The sequence below is a fragment of the Panthera pardus genome, unplaced genomic scaffold (genome assembly GCF_024362965.1).
Source record: "Panthera pardus isolate Hobbes unplaced genomic scaffold, ASM2436296v1 HiC_scaffold_22, whole genome shotgun sequence".
Lineage (NCBI taxonomy): Eukaryota > Metazoa > Chordata > Mammalia > Carnivora > Felidae > Panthera > Panthera pardus.
The window spans coordinates 2021309-2046883 of record NW_026526788.1 but is presented as its reverse complement, the minus strand read 5'-3'; the positions used below and the strand labels follow the sequence as shown (position 1 = coordinate 2046883).

General features: G+C 50.6%; 1 protein-coding gene across 1 annotated transcript in view; it reads left to right on the top strand.

Annotated features, from left to right (window-relative positions):
• Nucleotides 1-13011, top strand: part of CUNH1orf198 (chromosome unknown C1orf198 homolog) — a 30980-nt gene extending 17969 nt beyond the window's left edge. Inside the window, exons 3-4 of the mRNA XM_019419042.2 lie at nt 5951-6484; nt 10114-13011. Coding sequence (XP_019274587.1) covers nt 5951-6484; nt 10114-10170 — 591 coding nt within the window. The 3' untranslated portion in view covers nt 10171-13011. The remainder of the gene's footprint in view (nt 1-5950; nt 6485-10113) is intronic.
• The last annotated feature ends 12564 nt before the right edge of the window (nt 13012-25575 follow it).

The following is a 25575-nucleotide window of genomic DNA, read 5'->3' as shown; positions in this document are numbered from 1 at the left end:
GGGATCGGTTCGTTGATTTCCTTCTGCATCAAAAGGTCTCTGAGGGCCAATATAAACCATTCCCAGAGTAGGGAGGCCTTCCCGCCCCTTCCTTGGGAAGAAGAGTAGGCACTTAGGAGGCTTTGTTCTGAATTTTGGAAAGATCCGTGAATGATATCACACTTCCTGCGTGCTGTGTGCTCTGGGTCCGGGATGTGCACTCACGTTGAATTCTTTAGCCCCTGGGAGATCAGTGTCCCTGCTCTTGCTCTGGGTCAGGGTTTTGGGCAGGGGCTCGAAGAACGCTGTAACTGGCAGGCGGCTTGAATCCACGGAGAGAGATTGGAGCGCAAATCCGTTTGGCTTGCGGGTGGCTCCTGCCCGTGGCGGGACAGAAGGGCATCCCGTCAGGGTGTTCAGTGCCTAGAGGAGTCCCTTGCTTCCAGCCTGTAGCTCTGCTTGCCTTCTCTCCTTACTGCCAGTGACAGTTTGGAGCCACCCTGTGCCCCCGTCCCAGCCTGACTCCTGTGCTGCTTGAGGTCCCCGGACCTTCTTTGCCGAGACCCCCATCTCTGCCCAGCAGTCACGGCTCCCTCCTCGTTGCCCCCCAGCACCCGTTCTGACCCTGGCTCACCTTCCTGAGAGTCAGAGCTGAGCCCTGTGGCACCCTGACCTTTCCTGGGTCTCTGTGTGTGGAGGGATGTGTCTTCCTTCAGCCCAGTGGCCCTAGCCCTGCACCTCTGGCCCCAGGGGTCTTTCCGGCTGGTATGTCCTGTGGCCCTCAGCCCCGTGCCCCAGACACCGTGCTCTCCTGCCCCAGGAGCCATGGCCTTTCCTGCCTCAGTGCCATTGCTCACCCCCCACCCCATCCATCTGTGAGGATCCAGTCTGTCCTCCAGACCCGCCGCAAACCCGCGTTCTTCTGATTCCCACGGCTCCCATGCCCCCCATCTTTGCTGAGCACCTGCCGTGCTTTCTCTCGTGTGAGCCTCGCAACGGCCCCGTTTTACAGATAAGAAAATCAAGGCATAGAGTGCGGGGTGTGGACTAGACATCCGAGCCCAGGACCATATACATAAGCTGTGCCATAGCAACCTGGCTGCCTCTTAGATGAAAATGTGGCATTACTATTGTCCCCGTGAGATGATGAGCCCCTGGCGGTGGGGGGGAGGGCAGTGGAGGCTGTCATTGGCCCCTGAACCTTGGAAACTCGGCACCCGGGGCCCCGGTGCACCTCCCAGCTGTTGGGCCTCTGTTGGGTTTTTCCCCAGGCTCACTCTGCCCGACATACGGGCATGGGGGCTGGAGAAGGATTAATCCACGCGTCTGTAGGTCCCCTTGCTCCCTGGGAAAAGCATAGGAGTATGTAATTTAGCCCCTGGTCCGAGCCCAGTGCCTGGGGATTGGGGGGTGGGGAATCCACCAGGCCCTGCCCCTCCCCCCCGTGGGCCCGGAGGGTCTGACACCCTCCAGTGGCCAAGTCCTGCCGTGCCTTCCCTGTCAGGCTGTCACTTCTCCTGGTTTTGTGATTCTAAAAGTTTTTTGTACCTTCTCCTCCTCTTTCCTTCTTTGGAGGAGGAGGTGGGAGAATAAATGCTAGATGGCTTGTGGGCTTATTCAGATTTGCTCCAGTAAACTAGGATGTTTCCTGACAACGCTTCTGTAGCCTTTGTCTCAACAATTTCGATGGGTCGGACGCTGCCAAGCCCAACAGTTAGTTTTGGCTGCACGCACTCCCCCTTTACTGAAATATTACACATTCCTCTCCAGTGAGCGGGGCGTAAAAATAGATCCTGGGCTCGGTTGTGGTCTTTCTGTTTTTAGAACGGACGCGGCCAGCTGAGACCCAGTTCCCCACATGGGGTGACTGACGCCCAGTCCTGGCTTGGCCGGACGAGATCCTCCCGCGCCGTCCTCCCTCGGGCTTTAGCTAGTGCCCGGGACGTGGGGGTGGGGGGTGATGAGCTGTCACCGTTGCTGCGACGGGGGCCGGGGGGGGGTTTCCCCTTTACTCCCCCATCTCCCGTCTCAAAGATTGCGTGAGACTGCAGAGTCAGATTCCCCCACCCTGACTTCCCGTCTGTCCCCGGGTGGGCGAGCTGGAGTCATTGACCCGTTGGCTGCTCTTCCCAGGCCGCGTCCTTCTGCCGGGCCCCGGCTCGATGTCGCCCAGCGTTGGTGGACGCGGCCGACGCCGCCTCCCTTCCCAAGGGCGCTTTCTCCACCCCAAGAAAAACAGCCTTCTTCCCAGAAATAAGAAAGCGGCATCTGGAACTTCGTTATCCTTGCGCTTTCCACCTTCCGGTGGTCATCACGGGGTCCACAAGAGGCCCCCTTATTAGACCTGTCAGTTCCACGAGGCAGGGCCGTCCCCGTCCTGCTCACTGACCCATTCCAGTGTCAGAAGGGCACCCCTCACACCTGTCTCTCAGAACCTCTGCTATGGCATAGCCTTCAGAGGCCTGGTGGAAGGCAAGGGGGACAGTCCCCAGCAGTCTCCGGACTGCAGGCTCTGACGAAGTCCACGGGACAGGACGGTGGCTTGGCCACACTACTTGGGGGGGAGCTTTGCAGCCCAGACTCCATGACCTGACACTGGGCACCCAAAATGGGGGCTCCAGAGTAGCATTCACCCCGGCTGTGCTACGTGTCCCTGCTGTGGACAACAGGTACCATGAGCCAGGCCCCTGGTGACCAGAGGAAGGCGTGCAGGAAGGCGTGAGAGGAGCCAGAGCCCAGAGGGGACCCACTGGGACTATTGCCAACGCCCCGTGCAGACTTCTGACCAGGTGGCACTGTCCCTCGAGGAGTGCCGCTCGGTCTCCGATTGCCCAAGGCGCCATGGGCACAGCCTCCGTCATTCTGTCGTTGCGTTCAAGGATGTCACATCCAGCCAGTGCTGCTTGGGCGCCTTTCCAGCGATGGCCCGAAGCAGTCTGGGAACCACTGTGACTGCCTCCTCTCCACAGCATCCCTGGCTCCGTCCGTGGCTGCCTTCCACGTAGACAGTTGCTCAGCCTAGCCTTCCAGAGCCTTCTGAGCAGAGATCCCACTGGAGAAATTGCTGATCCTAAAAAAGCCCGAGGCTTGATGAAGTGTTCGCTTTTAAGTGCCTTCCTTACGTTGCAATTTCCAGATCAAAGTCAACTCCATTCTGAGCCTTGGTCTCCACTTCCGAGGTATCTTTAGCAACTTGCTTACTTAAAGAAACCCGTCCTCTCTATGCCCACAGGCTCCCTGTATTCTACTGTGGAATTTGGAAATATGCAGAGTACTGAGAATGGTTCATTCAAAAACAGCCCTTTAGAAAGTCAGATTAGATCATCAACATACTTACGGAAGGCCTGCTGTGTGCAAGGCTCTCCGGTGTCTATGTGGATGTCATCCCTGGTGGCCACTGGTTTCTGTACCTGGCATGATGCCCAGCACGACCGGATCCAGGTTGGACAGTTCACTGAATTGCTCCCAATGTCCCGTTTGCTCATCTGTAGAATGAAAATTAAAACAAAAAACAAAACACCCAGCCCAAGGGGCTCCTGGATGGCTCAGTCTGCTGCTTGATTTCAGCTCAAGTCACGATCTCACGGTTTCGGGAGTTCGAGCCCTGTGTCGGACTCAGTGTGCTTACCACGCGGAGCCTGCTTGGGATTCTCCCTCTCTCTCTCTGCCCCTTCCCCGCTCACACTCCCTCTGTCTCAAGATAAATAAACTTAAAAAAAAAAAACAAAAAACCAAACCCAGTCCAACAACAACGAAAAAGTGCCCAATGCATTAGATGCACTCGAGCACCCGCAACCGTCAGAGCTTTGACGTCTTTTCCTTGGCGTAACGGCGAGCTTCAGGGCACCTGTGCTCGTGATTCGAACGTAGTTTTTTCTTGTGGCTTTATCACATCTCATTTACAAGCCTTGAGTAGTGACCTGTGGCCACCAGAGCCCAGGCTTTTGGAGAAGTGTCAGACTGAGACCGCAGGCCAGTTTGTGAAACCAAGCGAAGGCATATGCCTTCAAGTAACGAAGAGCCGTGTTTTGTACATTAAGTTAGCACCGTTTTGAATTCCACTGTGTCCACGTGGAAACAGTAACTGAAAATATCCTCTGATACATCGCTGGGCTGGTAGCGTTAGAAATCGGGGCAGCCCTGGAAAACAAGCTGGCTGGTATGCGCCTACAACCGCAAGAGAGGGAAGGTGTAAAGCTTTTGTGTCTTGACATTTCACTGCGGGAAGCCGATCTGAAGAAACGAAGTCCACACGGGCGGGCGCTGTAGGCACGAAGGTGGTTGTGGCAGCCTTAATGCTAAGAACACAGGTCAGAAGACGCAGGTTGTCCGCGAGTGAGAAAACGGCTAAGTAGACGGTGAGGCAGCTCCTCAGGGAAGTAGCTTGTACGCAGTACAAATAATGGTCACAAAGACCACATAACCCCGTGGGCCGTGCTCACGAGTAAGTGAAAACACAACACCCCGTATCACATGCGTAACAGAACCACCGCCTCATATGATATGTGTACGAAAATGGCTCCCCCAAAATGCAAAAGGTAGAAAGAAAATGCTTTTTTCCTGATTCCTCGACTCTGTGCATTATCAGTGCAGTTTCATTGCTTTTATTAAAAAAAAAAAGGAGGATCTGAGAGCAAAGTGGGGAGGAAGAGAGGAATGTTCAAGATTGTTCGAGATTGATTTTAGAGATGGTTGAGGCGGGAGACTGCTTGCTGTGCAGGCCCGGGAGGCCCCGTCCGTGTGCTCTGGCCTGGAGATGGGGCTTGGGATTCCTTCCGTCTAATGATTTGTTCTCCAGGACAGAGCAGCACTGGCGTTTTTAGAGGCCGCTGTGCTGAGCAGTCTCGGACCAAGGAAGGCATTTCTGGGACAGTCGGGCCGGGTGGGGGCGCTGCCCTGGCCTCGGGGGCCTAGGCTCACAGGTGGGCGATGGCATCCGGCTCCCAGGACCAGGACGAGGTCAGAGCTGCAGAGCCCTGCTGAGCGGGGAGCGTCCCAGCAGAGGACCCCTCTGCGTGACACACGGTCTTGCTTGGCTTGTGAGGCCACAACAAATACGGGGGTGGGGGGTGGGGGTCAAACAGCAGACGTTCATTTCGCACAGTCGTAGAGGCCCGGAGGTCAGGGTGACAGTGCGACGGGGTTCTGGTGAGAACCCACTTTCCTGGCTTGCAGGACAGCCGCCTCCTCGTGTCTGTGAGCGGTGGGAGAGAGATCCTTGCCCTTGTGTCTGTGTTGATAAGGACACCGGTCTCATCGTGGGGGGCCCCACTCTCATGACCTCATCTCAGACTGATCACCTCTCAAAGGCCCCACCTCCTGTTACCGTCACTTTGGGAGTTAAGGCTTCCGCGGGAGAATTGGGGCACACAGGCGTGCATTCTGTAGCAGGCTTCGAGAAGGCAGAGCGGGCGAGGCTGGGTGGGTCGGGTCTCCGAGGCTGCACTCAGGCCCACCCTTGACCTTCGTGGTTTTGTCCAGGAAAGCAGGGTCTGGCTCGGTTGGTTTCTTTCACGCTTGTTCGCCCCCCCCCCACCCCCCCCACCCCCCACCGCCCTAGGTCAGGAGCGAAGGGCCTGGGCGGTGGGGGCCGGGTGTTGACCTTCACGGCCGTGCTGTGCCCGGCTGGGCCGTGCACCTTCTCAATCACCTTCCCAGGGAGGGCGGTCACCGCCAGACAGCTGCTCCTCTGGAAGGCACTGGAATCAGTCCCGACAAGACAAGGGGGTGCTCTGCTCCCCAGGCAGTGAGGCCTCAGTCACCAGTGAGTCAGAGCCTCTGCGCCGTGGGGGGCCTGGGTGGCCGCGCTCCCGTGCGGTGGGTTGGCCGATGGCCGTCCTGAGGGGCAGACGGTTTCGGCAGATGGACGACACCCAGTGTTGATGTTGCCGGGCGCACAGAGGTGTGAGCTGGTGCAGCCCTTGCACCGGATCGTAAGGCTGGCTCTCTCCTTTCTGTGTCCCCGCTGCAGAGTCAGATGGAGTTCAGCGTGTGCTCCTTGTCTATCCAAGAGCCGGGCAGCGGCCCGGGCGGCGAGCCGAGGCAGTCTAAAGCCTCCCAGGGCTCGCAGGCCCTCCGGCCCTCCCAGGGCGGCAAGTCCTCCAGCCTGGATGCCCTGGGTCCTGCCCGGAAGGAAGAGGAGGCTTCCTTCTGGAAGATCAACGCCGAGCGCTCCCGGGGAGAGGGGCCTGAGGCCGAGTTCCAGTCGCTGACCCCCAGCCAGATCAAGTCCATGGAGAAGGGTGAAAAGGTCTTGCCTGCCTGTTACCGGCAGGACCCCGCCCTGAAGGACAGGGAGGCCAAGGCCGAAAGGCCCGGCAACCTCCGCCAGGAGCAGCGCGGCCTCCCCTGCGTCAGCATCGAGCCCGAGAGACCCCAGCCCGTCCAGGCCCGCCCCAGCACCACCCCGTCCGAGCCCGAGGGGAAGCTTGCCTCTCCCGAGGCCAGGCGGGAGGACGTAGAGGACGTAGAAGACTCTCTGTTCTCGGAACCCGTGCCTACACAGGTGAGTGGCCGCCTCCTCCGGGGGGGACCCCGGGAGGCCTCCCACAAGACGGGTGGGCCACAGACGCCCCTCCCTGGGCATCTGGGGCATCTGGGCCACAGATGCTTGCTTCTTCCCCTCCCCCTTCCTCCCGCTGCCCACTCCTTGGGCGACTTTTGGGATCGGGAGAGCGGCGACCGACCAATCCACCAGGGGCGTGTTTCGTGGGTCCATCTCGGTGCCATGACTTGGTTGCCCGTTACTCGTGGTGTGCCGCAGATGCCAGCTGCCTTTCCCCACGTGTGTGAGGGCAGGTAGGGGAGGGACCGCAGGAGGGCGGTGAACACAGGAGCTCGCAGGGGGGAGGCGGTCAGTGTGGGCGGGGTTCGGACGCCCCCCTCCACCGAGGGGTCTATAAAGTTGGGCTGGGTGTTGGGGAGGAGGGGACCGGCGGATGCCCCCAAGGGGGCACGGAGGAAGCAGGCAGGACCCCTGAGCCTCCCCCGAGAGCGGCCACACTGCCGCAGGAAACTCTCGCTTCAAGGAGTGATTGGCGGCTACTCGTTTCCAAGCAGGGTAGGGTTATGTGTCCAGCGAGGAATCCTAAGGAAGGAGTTCTTTTGGGGGGGAAGCAAAAGAAAGATCTGAGAGGGTCACCGGGTGAGGAGGAGGAGTATGTCGTGAAGGCGAATAAGGGTGTAGGAGAATAAGGGCGAGTGCCTTCTGAGTGTTTTCCCATTTCTTTGTGGAAGAAATCGACCATTGTCTTTACCAGTTGGTCTGAGACAGTGAAGAGAAAGCCCAGTGTTTGGTTAGGACTTTAAAGGGATCCAGTGTTGGAGGATTGCATCAAACAAACAAACAAAACAACCCCAAAAGTCATTATATTTCAAATTCCCGGGAAGCCTTGGTTTTTTTTTTTTTTAATTTTTTTTAATGTTTTTTTTTTTTTTTTAATGTATTTTTGAGAGAGAGAAAGCACGGGAGGGACAGAGAGAGAGAGAGAGAGAGGGAGACACAGAATCCAAAGACAGGCTCCAGGCTCTGAGCTAGGTGTCAGCACAGAGCTGGACGCGGGGCTCGAACCCACGACCCGTGAGATCATGACCTGAGGCGAAGTCGGACGCTTTGCCGGCTGAGCCACCCAGGCGCCCCGGGAAGCCTTGGTTTTGAGACGTGGATTAACGATGAACAAAGCCATAGTTTGGGTGCAGGCATGGCTGAGAACCATTTCTGGGGGGAAGTCATGGATAGCTCCCGTACGTGGGTGAGACCACAGACAAGGTCCTGTGTCCCGTCCATCTCAGAGATGGACGGCACACCCCGGGGAACATTAGTGCTTCCTGGCAGTCAGACACGTTGTGTGAGTCCCGAGGCGGGGAGGGCAGGAGGGATCAAAAGAGACCACCTGCTCCCACACGAGGATGGCCGGAGGGAGGAAAAGAGTGGTCTTTAGGATTGGGTCTGGATTTTGGAGCCTGGGGAAGTTACCTATTGGCCAGGCAGATGGACACGCCTGGGGGCCACCCCACCACAAGCCCTTCTCTGTGTGTGCCTTGCTGGTTTTCTCCATGTTAGCAGACTCTTTGGCTGTCTTTTTTTTTTTCTTTCCCCTGTTAACTCATATGTAAAAGAATGTCTGTTGTGGTTAAATACATGTAACGTACCATGTGCCATATTGAGTATACTGTAGACCCAGGGGTCGTGACACGAGATGCGTTCGCGTTGTTACGCAGCCATCGCTGCCATCCATCCACAGAACTCTTTCATCTGGGAAGATGAAACTCCACACCCATCGGCCGACTCCCTATTCCCTCCTCCCCCAGCCCCTGGCAGCCGCCATCCTACTTTATATTTTCGCGAATTTGACTCCTCTTCGCGTCTCACGTAAGCGGAATCAGACAGCGTCCATCTCTTTGTGACCGGCCTGTTGCCCTCCGCGTCATGGCCTCGGGGTTCACCCACGTCGTGCCATGGGTCAGAATTGCCTTCCTTCTGAAGGCCGAATAATATTCCACCGTATGGATTTACCTGCATTGTTTGTCCATTCAGTCTGCTGATGGACGCTTGGGTGGCTTCCGTTGCCTGGCCGTTTGTGAATAATGCTCCTTGTGAACGCGGCCGTACGAGTATCTGTCCCAAGTCCCTGCTTTCCATTCTTTGGGATATATCGCCAGAAGAGGAACTGGTAGATCGTATGGTAATTCCGTGCCTAACTTCCTGAGGAACCGCCATACTGTTTCCAGCAGTGGCTGTGCCATTTTGCTTCCCCACGACAGTGTGCAAGAAGGCCGCGTTTTCCGCATCCTCACCGCCACGTGTTCTCTCTCCTTCTTGGTCGTAGCCACCCTAATGGCTGGGAGATGGTATCTGTGGGTCTCCTCGTGGTTTGGATTCGCAGGCCTCCAGTACTCGGCGATGTCGACTCTCTTTCCATGTGGCTTCTTGGCCATTTGTGTATCTCTTTTTTGGAGGCATGTCTCTTCCGATCCCTTGTCCAGTTCTAGCAGCTGTGTCTTGTCACGTTGAGCTGTGGTCGTCCTCTGGGTGTTTCCCGGAATGGGGTTCCGGGTGCCTCCGCTCCTCTCTCAGCAGGTGGCCTTGTGAGTTGTCCTCCCGAAGAAGGGGGGGGGGCCTGTGACAGGAGCTCCGCCCGCCTTCCGCCAGCCGCACCTCCGCTTTCTAGCTCGTTCTTTCAGAGTCCCCACCGTCTTGAGCCAGCGTTCTCGGCCCCTCCCTGCCCTGCCTCCTGTGGTACCCTGCCCCATCTCTTGGCTCCATTCTGTGTCTCTACCCTTCTCGCCCGCCTCCTCCTTCTGGCACACGTGCCAGGCTGGCCTCCGTGCCTCCGCAGTGATCTTTCTCTCATACCCGGCACCTGGCTCTTCCTCTGACGTGTAGAGTATGAGAGAGTCGTAATCGCAGAGACGTAGGAAAGTGGAGGGGGAGGGCAGAGTCAGAGACGGCACGTGAAATCCTCGGAAAGAACGGATTCCTGAGTGCAAAGCAGAGAGGGAAATGGCCAACCTCACCGAAGAAACCGGTAGGAAAGCAGAGAGAGGACGGCTTGCCTGAAGGCCCACTTTGCATCAGTGTCGGATGCGGCCAAACCGGCCCGAGACAGGCTTCCTGTGAATGTGCTTAGTCCTTTGCCGCGTTGTCTCCACATAGGCAGTTTGCCATTGGCCAGTTACGTGGAGGGTGGGGTGTCACGGTGTCCTGTCCTCACCCGGGAGGGCTGCAGCCCGCTGGCGGACCCCCGTGCTTGTGCTAGAAAGCAGTAGAAAGACTGTCTTTGTCATTTGTCCTCTTATTCCATGATGACTCAATTCCAACATGCCTGTCCCTGCACGGACGGAGGACATACAGTTTTCTCCTCTTCTCTGTGGGTAGGTCTGTAAACTTGCTCTCAGACCTGCCTGGGGACGGAGAGGGGAGAAGTGTTGGATCCCGGAGCGAGTAGCTCACCCTGAAGTTTATTTCATTTTCTGGTGCCAAGCACCGAGGCAAATTGAGGTCAGGGAGCCTCCGAGATAAAAGCAAGGCATCTCATTTGGGTCAATTTAAATGAGATGCTGTTTTTAGATTATACATAACTAAAAAAAAAAAAAAATGTATCTTACTTTGCTGTGTTTCTGTCCCTTCCGCAGGTCACCTCAAGTAATGTCGTCTTGAAGACAGGATTTGATTTTCTGGACAACTGGTAAAATGTATCAGACAACCAAATAATAAGAATAAAACCAAGAACCCCTAAATGTTTTCCAAAGTGGTGTGGCGGAGGAGGATAAAAAAAAAAGGGCAATATTTCCCTGTGTATTTTCCTGGTTTCTGTACGCTCTTTTCTTAATCATTTGGAAACTGGTAAATATCGCCTTGTCCGGATTTCCAGATTTTTCTCTTTTTTGGTAAGGCCAGATATATATGCTATTTTCAGTGATTTGATAAACAGAAGTTTTACATTTGGAATTTTTAAACAACCGTTAAGGCATTGAGTAGGTCTCGTGAATAAAGCCTCTGTTCCCAATTCCACCCGGTTTTCCCCCCTCCCCGGAGAAAGAGTTTTCTCATCGATGTCCCCAAAACCATAAAAGCGATTTCCGTCTTTCTCCTTTAGCCTCTCCCCTTTTGAAATGAGCGGCGTGCGCTTTGCTGGGTGGCTGTCGGTGATGCCCTCAGCTGTGGCGGCCTCAGTGTGCCGGGCTGGCCGTGACCTCGGGAAGATTCCTCCCCACCCAGCATTCCCGGATGCCCAGGGCTTCCTGACGCCATGCCCCTTGCATCGTGTGCCACGCTCTACCCTCATGTCATTTCCAGGAACCCCACTGTTGGCACATAGCAGAGATGGTCTTTAAGCCACCCTGATACGTACTCAAGCTGTTCATCGTCGTTTAAGAAGAGTTGCATGTTTAAAAGTTTTGTATTAACTTGTCATTATTTTGTATGTAGAGTTAGAGGTTGTGAGGCTCCATTTCTTCTTGGGCGTGGACTGGTTTCCGTTTGGAGGTTCTTTGCTCCTCCTGTGGCCCCGGTGGGTGTTCCCGGGTCCGGGGCATCTGCAGGAATGAAGGGCAGGTGGCAGGTGTTGGAGGACAGAGCCCTTCTGATCGGTTGCGGTAGAACCTTCCAGCAGGAGGCTGGCAGGGGCAGTGGACGTCCTTCATCCCAAGGACTGCTTAGACTCTGCTGATGGATCTCTCTGCCATCCCTGACCACCAGCAGAAGGAGTCGTCTCTGCAGCGCCCCCTGGAGACCCTTGCGGTCCTGTCCACGGTGTCTCTTGGAGCCAGACTGCTGCCCGCTGCGGTTCAGATGGAGGTGGCCCCCAGGCTGCCTGGGCAAGGTGGCCCATGCCCCAGGCGTGGGTGGGGCAGGGCGAGGAGGAGAGTGGCCCTTTCCCTGGGAAGCCTGCGCCCTGCCCGTTGGCCCCGAGCTGCGCCCCCTGCTGGACGTGCCCGAGCGTGATCTACACGTTGCCTCTCACTGTGTTCTCCTCACCTGAAGCCTTAACCCCTGTGAGTCCTGCGAGTGAGCGCCCGGTTTCAGTACCAAGGTGTGTCTTTTTAAAAATGCGTTTCTGTCTCATACGACATCCTTAAGTGGTTTCCATAGCGTCCAGGGTAAAGCACGTGGCGCCTTACTTTCCCCAGGAATATTCCTGCCAAAGCTGCGGCCTGGCCAACTTTTGGCTGGGTTTCTGCCAATCGCATTATGTCCCTGAACCTCATTTGGCCCCTTGGGGTTGTGGATGTGACCTTCCTACGTTGGTGACTGGCTGTGTTATGGCAAATGCAGATTTCTTCTTGTACCATTTGAGGATAGTTGAAACGTCCAAGGGCAAAAAAAAAGGCTCAGAACGTGACGGGGACGGAAAAGGGAACTTAGAAATCCCAGCCGGGGTGCCAGCCCCTCGAGTCAGCCACTGAGCCTCAGAGCCGGGCTTCCCACCTGCCTCCACTTCCAGCCTGGAGGGCAGTGCACTGTTTTAGAGCCTGCGCTTGAAAACAGGGTTCCTTAAAAAACAGAGAGAGAGAGAGAGAGAGAGAGAGAGAGAGAGAGAGATGTCCAGGTGTGAGTTTATATTCGTTGACGCTGATGTGGCCAGGGAGGAACTGCACCTGGGGACAGTTAGCCCACAGTGATGTGTCTGTTCTCTTGCGAGACAATTCTGAGGCCTTTCCGACTTTCTCCCAAAGCCCGGTTATTCCTTTCACGTCCCCCCGCCCCGCCCCCCACCCCAGGGGGCTGCGGGGACGCAGGGGGTTGTTGAAAGCCTCTGCGTCACCCGGTGCCTCCCGGGGCCCGCTACCCCGAGTGTTTAGTTATCTCTTACGACAGGGCTTAATGTTTCATGATGGGGCAACCTCCTGAGATGAAATGTAAAGTCACAACTTAGGAAATCCTCAAGCCGTGTGGCTTTGCTCCGCTTCTGAGAAGGAGACGTGAAGGGGCCCGGAGGACACAGGCTGGCGAATCCCCATCCCGCCTGACCTGCGGATCCTGGTCGTAACCCTGGGCGGTCTTTGTAAAGATGGTCAGTAAGGAAAAATTCAGCTCTTAGGTTGGCCACCTCCTCCCCACCCCCTGTGTCAGGATGAAGTTCCTAGAACCAGACGTTTATATTTATTATTTTAAAAAGACACACTTTTCAGCTGAAGCCTGTATTTGGTTTTGGGGTGTCCCCCGCTCCCCCTTCTGCGCACCTGGGATTTAGCTCAAGGATTTAGCATCTTGCTTCGGGTGACTTTGGGTGTTTCATAAACTCTCCCCCAGGAAGTCAGAAACCAGTTTCCGTTCTTCCACTTGGGGGGAGGGGGAGGGTCCCCACCCCGCTCTCTGGGTTTGGGAGTGCTGCCCACTTGGGAACAGCTGGGGTCTGTCGCCCAGCCCTCACCGTGCGCCGGACCCCACATGGATGTCAGAGCCCCCCTCCCTTTCTTCGCGCCTCCCTTTCTTTGATACACGTTTTCCAAAAAATGAAAGAATTCTTACGACTTGTAACTTGGTTGTATTTTATATTAATAGCCTTTAATAAAGCCATTTAAAATATGTGAGGTGTGTCTGTTTGGGGGCTCTACTCGAGTCAGGAAGCCCCTCCGGATGACTGCTGTTGCGCACAGAGAAGAGAGGGTTGGTGCTAGTTAAGCAAGCGTGGGCTTCAAGAAGCCCACCGGGCACGGGCCTGACGCGGCGCCCCCTGCAGGGTGGTGGGAGGCGGTGGCCGAGGTGCACAGGCCCGTAGCTGAAGGGTAGACCGGACCCCGGAGGGAGGGCTCCTGTATAGCCCCCAGGTGACCAGGAAGCCAAGGCAGGGGTTCCCAGAGACGAGCTTATCGCATCCAATGACTGACTGAAGAGCAGATGGTATCTCCCAGAAAGCTTTTACCTTGAATCTGGTTGAAATGGATTTTCCTTGGAAAAAATAACAAGATTAAGCATGGCCGATGAGTCCTATTGCATCCGTTAAAGTGCAGGTGGTAAGTTACCAACTACAGATGGAAGGGAATTAAAAAAAAAGATTCTTTTTAATGTTTTTATTTATTTTTAAGGCAGAAAGAGACAGAGCATGAGCGGGGATGGGGCAGAGACAGAGGGAGACCCAGAATCCAAAGCAGGCTCCAGGCTCCGAGCCATCAGCACAGAGCCCGGCGCGGGGCTCGAACCCACGAACCGTGAGATCGTGACCCGAGCCGAAGTCGGACGCTCAACCGACTGAGCCCCCCGGGCGCCCCGGAAGGGAATTTTTAGATGTCAATTTTCCAGATCAAAAAAAACTTTTAAAACTAATACCTCTCAGGAAAATGGTGATCCAGGCCGACAGACTTCTGCCTTACGATCCTGCATCGTGGGCCCAAGATTCCAGCAAGTGACTGTACTTGCTGACTTGCTGACTGTGGTGAAGGTTTTGAGACCCGCAAGCATTTGGATTGTCGTGTAGACGCATTGTGAGAGGAGGCAGAATAACTCCCGAGCTCGTAGGTTTGACAGCTTACGATAGTTCAGTATGTGATACTAATATCCCTATATTACATACACGTATGTATAAAGTTTCTCTGCCGGAAGGAGCCATCAACGTAGAGGCAGAATATACTTGGATGCGTTGTGGAGGCAGGAGGAAGATGTTGAATCTGGGGGGACAAGGATATCCTTTGTTGGGGTGGGGGTATTCATGGTGCTTTTCCAGCATTTTCTCCGGTCTGAGCCTGTGCTCATATGCAATTTCCTGATGAACTTATCAGCCTTGCAGGTGCCTCGATACCAAGAGGGAAACACCTTGGGGGGTGTTTCCTCAGTGATTCTGAATCCAAAGTCAGGCAGCAAACGAGTGAGCAGCCCTGGATAGAAGATCAACTTCTGCGTCTAGAGTGGCAATACCAACTAGAAACTTAAGGAGAAACATACCAACTCCTGATGGCCGTCAAACACATAAAGTATCCAGGAATCAACTTCAACAGGTATACAAAAACTTCTTTCAAACGGTGAAAAGGAGACAGAAGATGTAGAAAAAAGATCTGAATGATCCCGGCTGGGCTAATGTTGTGATATCAAAACGTTCATTCCCTCCGAATCATTTTGTAAGAGCGCAACGTGAACCAAAATCATGGTTGGATATTTTGAGAAATTGGACAAATTGGCACAAAGTCGTGGATGGAGAAATGATAGCTCACTGAGGTATAAGAGGGGGGGACTTGCTGTGTCACTTAGGAACGCGTTAGAAGGCCATCGAAATGTTGTTTGTGGGTATTGGTTTGAGGATAGATGATCAGATCAGTGAAATAGGGTAGGGAGCTCGGGACAAAGCCGTGTGTATATGAGACCTCCGTTGAGGGTCAAAGTGGCACCACAGACTGGCAGGAGGGAGGCTCACCCCAGGGAGAGATGTGAGCACAGATTCTTACCCAACGCTGTATGGAAGATGGGCTCCTACTTCGGATTCTGCGTCTCCGTCTCTCTCTCTCTCTGCCCCTCCCCTGCTGGTGCTCTCTTTCTCTCAAAAAGAAAGAAACATTGGGGCGCCTGGGTGGCTCCGTCGGTTGGGCTTCTGGCTTCGGCTCAGGTCATGATCTCATGGTCTGTGAGTTCGAGCCCCGCGTCGGGCTCTGTGCTGACAGCTCGGAGCCTGGAGCCGGCTTCGGATACTGTGTCTCCCTCTCTCCCTCCCCCTCCCCTGCTCATGTTCTGTCTGTGTCTCTCTAAAAAATAAATAAACATTAAAAAAAAAAACCTTTAAAATAAATAAACATTAAGAAAAAAATTAAAAAAAGAAGAAGAAGAAGAAGATGGGCTCCATTTGGATTCAAGACCAAAGGATAAAAGATAAAGGTGTAAAGCTAAGAGAGGGAAGTGCCTTGTGACCCAGAGCAAGGAAGACTTTTTTTTTTTTTAATGTTTTTATTTATTTTTGAGACAGAGACAGAGCATGAGCAGGGGAGGGGCAGAGAGAGAGGGAGACACAGAATCCAAAGCCGGCTCCAGGCTCTGAGCGGTCAGCACAGAGCCCAACGCGGGGCTCGAACTCCCGGACCGTGAGATCGTGACCCGAGCTGAAGTTGGACACTCAACCGACTGAGCCATCCAGACACCCCAGGGAAGACTTCTTGCATAAAAGTTTAAAAGTACTAACCGTAAAGCAACGTATTGAGGAAACTCCTACCTGAAAACGTAGGATTTCTCTCAGCAAAGCACACCACGGAGAGAGAGTTAAATGGATTGGTTGCCTGTGGGAGGATGGGAGGTGGGAAGTAGGGCAGCAGAAAGAAATACGGCAGATCGGGGCACCTGGGTGGCTCAGGTGGCTGAGCGGCTGACTTCGGCTCAGGTCATGATCTCACGAGTTTGCGGGTTTAAGCCCCACGCCGGGCTCTGTGCTGACAGCTCGGAGCCTGGAATCTGCCTCAGATTCTGTGTCTCCCTCTCTCTCTGCCCCTCCCCAGCTCATACTCTGTCGCTCGCTCTCAGAAAATAAATAAATATTTAAAAAAAAAAAAGAGAGAGAGAGAAAGAAAGACAGCAGATCTGGAGTGCACCAGTGGCGATCGCATGCCATAAGTGCCTGCTTGCATGAAATTTGATATCTCTCATAATCGAGGTCTGTTCTGATCTCTCACTTCAGACAAGAGACTCGTTTGTTCAGCTGGTGGGTTAGGTCAGAGGTGGCCCGTGGCCAGCATTGGGTAGCTCTTTTGTGGCTCGTCTCTGGTTGCATTTGGTGCAACTGAAGTTGCACATCAGCCAACACCTATAAAGCCTACTGGATTAATCCAGGTACTTCTGTAACACCAGCCGGGGGCCACTGAGCAGATTGGGAGGAGAGGGAGGGCAGGAGTTAGTGGTACCTGACGCCCTGGTCCTCGGGGGACAGAAGTCACACGGGCTGTGTGACATTGGGAGGACACTGCAGAGAAGATGATTCCGTCACTTGGCTGCCTTTACCACAGCCATCTGAAGTTTATGCCCACCAAGAACTCGTTAGGCAATAAAACCATAGACAGTAATATGTGTGAGGGTCTCTAAAAATTATTTAAAAATTTTCTAACTATGTTACAGAACGTGTGGAAAACACAGTCTACTGCTTTAACACTGAACGAACTTTTTTTTTTTTTTTTTGCCAGTCTCGTATGGTGAAAAATGTCCGGGTCCAAGTAAGCATGTGGGAATGGTCCTGGCTGGAAATGAGATCCAAATGCAAGTCTGGCAACCACATGGGCCCTGGCAGTTCTCTCTGTGCCGCTTCCCTCCCTCCACCCCCTCATCGTGTCTCCCTCCGCCGATTCGGGCCAACACCTAGCCCCAGGGTTACAATAATCCGTCGTTTGCTTCACAGTTCTTACCGTGTTGCAGCCCGGTGTTGGGCACTGTGCATTCAGTAACACAGTTGCTACCCTCATGGGGCTTACATTCTCCTGGAGGAGGCCGACTGAGCATACGACCCCACAATTTTATGGTTGAAAACCACTGAGAAGTAAACGAGATTTCTGCTTCTAGCCATGGTAAAGTAATCCACATGAGACTTAACCCCCTTGTTATAAACAACTAGAACACTGGAGACAATAGGTGACAACTATGTGTGGACTGGACAGCAGGCATTGCAGGACTGTGATCCCAAAAGAAGGAAAGCAAGGGGAATAAGCCTTGGGATTGTCCTGGCTTTCTACCTTGAGGCGTTTTCTAGACCATGTTGCAGAAGTCTCACCCAGCTGAGGAGAAAGAGTTGGGGGGGCGGGGCGGGGGGGGGGGGAACAGATGGCTGGAATTTGCAGGAGAGAACTGTGCGGAGAAGAAGCTCCAGAAACATGCCTTAGGATTCCCCTTGAGTATGTTGGAGACAGTTTCTGGACTGCAGCCCAGCAAGGGGGGATCCGGACAGAGACTGGCTATCTTGCTGAAATGAAGAGAATGAGACTGGGGAGGCCAAGAGGGCTAGAATTGAAAAGGCAAAGTTCCAGAGAGTAAGATCTCCAGAGGTCTGCACAGGGGCTCCCTTAAGTCTCTGGCGAAAGCCAGGGGGCACCTGGGCGGCTCAGTTGGTAAAGTGTCTGACTCTCGGTTATTGGCTCAGGCCATGATCTCGTGGTTTGTGAGATTGAACCCCGTGTCGGGCTCCACAGTGATAGTGTGGAGCCTGCTTGGGATTCTCTCTCTCTCTCTCTCTCTCTCTCTCTCTCTCCCTGTCTCTCCGGCCCTTCCCTGCTCATGCATGTGCTCACGCTCTCACTCTCTCAAATAAACTTAAGAAAACAAAACAAAAAGGCCTCTTTGGCCAACCTGTGCATGTGTGGAGTGAAAGGTAGGCAAGAATGGCCTCTCCGAGTTCACCTGAGGCCAGGAATCAGTCAGGTTCCCTCCAGGTAGAGTATAGGCCAAGTTGAGTCTGTGGGGCCCTCACCAGAGATCCTAGAAGAAGCTTGCACTAGAGACAGGGCTAAATTAGCCTTAGAATAAAGGATGCTCCAAATCTTCCCTGAAGGAGTTCTAAAACAAGACGTGAAAGGATCAAACCAATTCACAAATAACTTAGCTGCCCACCAGAATATGTCCAACTAGAACTCTATAGGAATACTACCAAATCTAGCAGTAAACCCAAAATTCACACTGTTCAGCCAGCAATCAAAAATTACTAGACATACAAATAGGCAGGGAAATAGGACTCCCACACAGAAGAACAACCAGTCAATAGACCAACCCAGAAACGACAGATGATGGAAGCAGCAGACAGGATTTCCAAGCCACTATTAATAAATATGATCCTTATCCTCGAGGATGTAATGTAAACTGTAAAGAAGAGAGGAACAGAACTGAGATGAAACTCCCTGAAATGAAAATTTCACTGGAGTAGAATAAAATTGGATGATACACTGCAGAAATAAATGAACGGGGAGACAGCAGTAGATTCTATCCAAAATGAAGCAAAACGATAGGGGGGAAAATGAACTGCAGAGTCATGTGGGAAGATACTAAGTGATCCAGTTATAAGTAATCAAAATCCCAGAAGGAGACGAGAGGGATGGAAAAAATATTTGAAGAAATAATGGCCAAAATTTCCCAAATTGATAAAAACTATAAACCCACAGATTCAAGAAGTTCATTAAGCCCTGGGTAGGACACACACACACACACACACACACACACACACACACACCATGCCCCAAATAACTGAAAATCAGTAAGAAAGAGAACATTTGTAAAACAAAAAAAACAAAAACAAAAAAAAAACAAACAAAAAAACCCCCAAAAAACAGCCAGAAGAAAAAAAAAGTCTTCTCCCAAGCTTCAGTAAATGGAACAACATCTTTAAAGTGCTGAAAAGAAAAATAGAGTTATTGACCTAGAATTTAACAACCGGCAAAAAAAAAGTCCTTTAAAATTGAAAGCAAAGTACTTTATACACACACACACACTGAGAAAATCTATCACCAGCTGGCCTGCATTACAAGAAATATTAAAGTTATTTGGACGAAAGGAAAATGATACTTAGAAGTTCGAATCTGCACAAAGAAAGGAAGAGTTACAGAAAAAAGTAAATAGGCGGGTAAAAGCCTTTTTTTTTTCAGATTTAAAAACTTTTAGGAAGATCGTTGTTTGAGGCAAAAATAATAACAATGGATTGTGACATTTATAACATGTAGAAGTAAAATGTGTGGCAATAATTGAAGAGATGAGAGGGAAAAATAGAAATATACTGCTGTAAAGAGCTTACATTATACATAAAGTGATGTCATATTATTTAAAGTAAGACGGAGAAGTTAAACGTGCACAGTGTAAACCACGTAGGAACTGCTAACAGGTCATGATCTCACGGTGCCCGTGAGTTCAAGCCCGGCACTGAGCTCCTGCTTGGGATTCTCTCTCTCCCTCTCTGCTCCTCCCCTGCTCATGCTCTCTCTCTCTCTCTCTTGCTCTCTCTCTCGCTCTCTCTCTCGCTCTCTCTCAAAATAAATAAAACTTAATTTTTTTTTAAAAGCAAAATTTTTAGACTGGATAAAAAAGCAAGTCCCAACTAGATGGTGTCTACAAGAAATGCACGCTAATACAAAGACACAGATAAACGAGAAGTGAAAGGACAGAAAAGAATCTCCCAGGTAGCTGCTAATCACCAGAAAGCGGAAGTGGATATATTTTTGTCAGACAAATTAGACTTAGTACCATGAATATCGTCAGGGGGTAAAAAGTACATTTCATCATTACGGGGGGCTCTGTTAATAAAGAGCACATAGCATTCTTTAACTGTATGCAGCCAACAACAGAGTGTCAGAATACAGGAAACAAAATGAAAAAAGCAAAAAGAGAAATAGACAAATTAACACGTAGAGTTTGAGGTTACAACGCTTTCAGCAATTGATAGAATCAGGAGATGGAAGATCAGTGAGGATATAAGAGAATATCATGCATCAATTTGACATAATTGACATTTGTAGAACACTCTTCCCAGCAACCACAGAATACAATTTTTTTTCAAGGGGAGGTGAAAAATTCACCAAGATACAATATGTGCTGGGTCATATAAGTCTCAATAAAATTAGGATTGAACTCATCCAGAGTATGGTCTCTGGTTGAAACGCATTGAATCAGAGAATCAGAGCTGGAAGATGTCTGGAAAACCCTCACGTATTTAGATATTAAATATTATATTTTAAAATAATTCATGGGCCAAAGAAGAAATCACAAGGAAAAATTAGAAAACAGGATGAACTGAAAATACGGCATATCAAAATCAGTGATACACAGCTAAAGTAGTGGTTAGAGGGAAAATTATAGCTTAAATGCTTACATTAGAAAAGAAGAAAGATCTAAAAAGTTAATTCTCTAGGCTTTTACCGTAAGAAACTAGAAGAACAACTTAAGCAAAGGAGGGAAATAATAAAGAGCAGAAATCAATTAAACAGAAAATGGTCCAGCAACAGTGAAATAGTTGATATTTCAAAATCTAGGTCTTTGACAACAATTAGTAGAATTGATAAAATGCTGGATAGGCTAATTTAAAAAGAGAGACACCTCATTTACACACACATGCAATGAAGCACAAACTAGTAATATCAGGAATGAAAAAGGGACATCACTATAGATCCTTTGAATATTAAAAGGACAATAAAAGATTATTGTAAACAATCTAATGCCAAATCATATAAGTTAAATGGAAGGGACTGCTTCACTGAAAGACACAACCTACTAAAAGTGACTCAAGGGGCACCTGGATGGCTACGTCAGTTAAGCGTCTGACTTCAGCTCAGGTCATGATCTCGCGGTTCATGAGTTTGACCCCCCCATCGGGCTCCGTGCTGACAGCTCAAGGCCTGGAGCCTGCTTCAGATTCTGCAGGAAAAGTATTTGACAAAAGTCAACACCCAATCATGAGAAAAGTTCTCAGCAGACGAGAAATAAAAAGGAACGTTCTCAACCTGATAAAGGGCACCTATGGAAATCATACAGCTAACATATTTGAGAAAGGCTGAATGATTTTCCCCTAAGATTAGGAATAAGCAAGGATATCTACTCTCACCACTTCCATTCAACATTTTGTTGGCAGTCCTAGCCAGCTCCGTAGGACGAGATATAAATAAATGGCATGAAATTGAAAAAAGTAAAGTTCTATTTGTTTGCTGTTGACATGACCATACACATAGGATATACATGTGGATGCCTAAGGAATCCACAGAAAATCTACCAGAAAAAATGTGAAAATTTAGAAATATCACAGCAAAGAAGGTAAATGTACAAAAACCAATTGTATTTCTGTATACTAGCAATAAATTGGAAAATAAAATTTTAAATGTCATTTACAAGATCATCAAAAACCACAGAATTATAAATATGTGCAAGGTATATACACTAAAAACTACAAAACATTGCTGAAATTTAAAAATACCTAACTAAATAATGAAATATACTATGTTAATTCTTCGGAAAATTCAGTATTGTTAAGATATTAGTTCTTTCCAAATTGATCTATATCTACAGATTCAATGTCATCTACATGAAATCCTAGCAGGTTTTTTTCTTGTTGTTGTGATTGTTTTTGTGTAGAAATTGACAAGCCAATTCTATTTGTATATGGACATTCAAATGACCTAGAATAGCCAAAACAATTTTGAGATGAACAAAGTTAGAGGACTTAGTCTGATTTCAAGACTTAACCATAAATATACAGTAATCAAGATAGTGTGGAATTAGCATAAGGATAATTAAGCAATGAGAAGTCCAAAAATAGCCCCAGACATATATAGTTGAATTTTGGGGGCAAATATGCCAAAATAATTTAATGCAGAAAGGACAGACTTTTCAACAAGTGCTGCAAGAATATCCATTTGGGAAAAAAAAAACAACAACAACTATCTTGACCCTTACCTCACACCATATATAAACATTAACTTCAAATGGATCATAAATGGAAACAGAAAAACAAAAACTGTCTGGAAGAAAACATAGAAGGAAGTGGTAGTTGTACATATTGGAAGGATGCTGGGAGAACCCACCACCATGGTGTAGGGAGACTGAACAAGTTGGCCCTGGGGAGGGTCAGGAACTAGGCAGTTCAGTGGGCCTCTGCCATGAGGACTCTGGGATCTTCTTTCTAGGATGTGGGAGAAAGTACACAGCACCACCTGTGAAGGAGCCTGCCCCCACTCCTCCCCAAATTTAAATCTAAATCTAACCAAGCCTCTAGAGCTAACCTCCATCAATAGGAAAAGCCAGAGGGGAGAGAGACAAGATTCATGGCACCACAGAAAAGCACACGGACAAGACCAGAATATGGGGCATTCTAGGGCTGTCAGCTTTGGTCCTCTGAAAAGCAGGCTCCAAGATAAGATGAGCCCTATAAGAGATGTATGGGAGAAATGTCTGTGAGGGAAAATGGGAAGGGGCTGGCCTGGGAGAACCACTGGGTGAGAGTGCAGTTCTAACCTGTGCAAAGACAGACGCAAAGGAGGTTGGGTCAGAAAAATCTCAGGGTATGCAGTGTATGCATGGTCTTTCCCCAGGGTGTCGGCAAAAGTTGGCTTGACTCCAGCCGCCTTCCAACCAGTTAGTAAATTCTGGGGAGAGAGACAAAAGAGAGAAGAAAGCTTTTGATCCACGTGGCCAAGGGATATAGCAGTGTGCCCAGATTCATAACCCACTCCCCACCCATGGTGGATGGTCCACTCTGGTCTGTGCTTCTTAATTTGTGTCAACTGTCACCAGGAGATGTCAGGACGTATCACTCCAGCAGATCTCCGGAGAGGAGTGGGGTAGGGCTGGAGTTGGGTTGGAGGGATACCATTTACGGAGTATTAACGGGCACTTTGCAATTTAACACTTGAATATTTTTTTCCCATCACCTCAGGTAAGTAGGTTCACTCACCTTGAGCTACAGTGCCGGATATAGATGTTTATCTTAGGTCATAGGAGGTAATTTTCTTTACTTCCACTTGTCGTCATGCTTCCCTAGAACTTCATGGGGTTTGCCCTTAGGCAGATCCTGATCCCAGAAATATCCCTAAAAGCCTGAAAGGGAACATGAAAAAAGGAAACTTGAAGCTGATCTTAGCACATGATAATGGCAGCTGAATTTTTCCCAACTCCTGGAAGGCTGGTCCCAGCTGAGTGGACCAGGTGAATGGAGAGAAAGCTCTTGGTAGTTCAAGCTGGGAGCGTCAAGCAGGGGCTGGGCCCCAACAACCCAACCGACCTGATTTGCATCCACTTGAAGGCATGGTGAGGGACGAGGTGGCCTATCAGGACCCTTCCTCCTTATATTTCAGTTAAATTGAATGTGAATAGGCTGGTTTATTGAGCCAGACACTCTGGTGGAGCTTTTTTGCATAGCCAATTTGATGAAAGACCTTTTGATTTTGAAGGAGCTATTCGAACACAGCTGCATGAAAATGTCTGTATTACTATGAAAATCGCCATTCATTGTTGATAAGTGTGCCTTCCAGGGACCTCACCCCATCTCTCACTCCCAGTGATCACCCCTAAGGTGGGCATCTGCAGTGGGGTGAGGCCCATGAATTGGTTGAGGATATGTGTTGGTTTTCTATTGATGCTATACAAAAAAAAAAAAAAATCACCACAAACTTGGTGCTTTAAATTTATTATCTTACACTCTTGTAGGTCAAAAGTGGAATACACATCTCATGAGCTAAAATCAAGGCATCATCAGGGCTTCATTCCATTCTGGAGGCTCTGTGGGAGAATCCATCCTTCCCTTTTCCAGTTTCTAAAGTCTCCCCCTTCCTTGGCTCATGACCCCCTTCCTGCATCTTCAAAGCCAGTAGTATATTTCAATCCCTTTGACTCTTCTCTTCTGCTTCCTTCTTCCACTTCTAAGAACCTTCTTGATGACATGAAGCCCACTTGGAAAATTCAGGAAACATCTTCCTGTCTCAAGGTCAGCTGATCAGCAGCCTTAATTCTGTCTGCAAGCTTCATTCCCTTTTGCTATGAAACAGTCACAGATTCCAGGGACTGGGACGAATATGTTGGGGGTAGCATTAGTCTGCCAACCACAGGACATGGTTTTAATTACCTGGTAAGATCGCCAGAATGTTCCTGAGGAAGGGACATTTAAACCAGGTGAGTAGTTGGAAAACTGTCGCAATCAGTAGTTTAGGCAAGAAGTAATGATAACATGTGGCCCAGATGGGCAGTGGTGGAGATGGAGAAAAACGGATTTAAGGGACATTTGGGCGGCAACTTGACAGAATGAGTCACTACTCCAGAGCGATGGGACCTATTATCATCCTCCACAAACACAGATGAGACCCTCAGTTTTGATTGGGAGGAGATAATGTCTAGATTCAAGCTGACCCGATCCCCCAGAGTCAAGGCCAGACAGGAAATAGAGCCATTTCATCAGCAGTAGGCTCTTAGCCAAGACTGCTTGTCACTGTCAGGTTTCATCCTGCATATTATTTACCTGGGAAACAAAAGCACTTGATCGATCGTTTGCAAAGGTGGCTTCCAGCAATTCCTTGCATCCCTGATCACAATATCAGTCCCTCCCAGCAAGGGACGGAGTCCATTTCCCCTCCCTTGGGATCCGGGCTGACCCCCAGACTCGCTGTGGCTAAAGGAATATGGTGGAAATTATGTCGTATGACTTCTGAGCCTCAGCCTCCAGAAAGCGGGCTGCCAACACTCTTGCTCTCTTGAAGTGTTTCCACCCCTGTACAGAGAGTGGACTTCTGGTGGATGGGTGGCTTTGCAAGAGAGCCAACTCAGTCAGTAGACCAAGCCAACTGCCTTACGAGTGAGCAAGGACATCGGGACCAGCCGGTCTCCTGCTGGCTAACTGTCTTGGCTCAGGCTGTTCTAACGCATTACGGTTGGCCGGGTGGCATGAACCATGAACTTTTATTGCTTGAAGTCCCAGAGACTGGAGAGTCATGATCCGGGTCCCAGCATGGTGAAGGCCATCTTCTCACCGTGTCCTCCCGTGGAGGAGAGCGGGCTGGGTTTCTTCCTCTTCTTATGAGGACACTAATCCATCACGGGGGCTCATCTTTCATGACCCAGTTCCTGCCAAAGGCCCTGCCTGCCAATGCCACCCTATTGGGAGTTAGGGCCTCAACATATGAACTTGGTTGGGGAGGACGTAGACATGCTGTTCGTAACACCAACCGAGGAACTGAGAGGAACCGATCCAGCTGACCCCTGCCCAAACACCAACCCACGGAGTCACGAGCAAGTAAATGCCTGCTGCTGTAAGCTGCTGAACGTCAGTGTGGCTTGACGGACAGCCAGATAACTCATCTGCTTTTCCCACGACTCCACCTCACCCAAAGCCGACAAGGAGGTTATGTTTTGAAAAGGGCGGAATACATACACACATACGTAGCAAAAAGCTGAAGCTACCTTGTCTAACCAGATAAATGCCTTGTGCAACAGAAGCGCTCAGTGATTATTTGCACTGTGGTTCATTTAGTGATGATACACGGATAGATGCACAGCCCGCCCCACCCTTGGAGGGCCGTGGCCATGTACAAGGCACTTGCCTTCGTCTCTGTCCATTACTGAGATGACAGACGGCGCCCACCTGGGCTGTAGGCAGAGAAGGAGCCTGGGATGATGAGGAAGGCCCCTGACAGAGTTGCTGGGGGCTGGTGACTCTGTGCTAAGGGGGTTAGACGACCAGC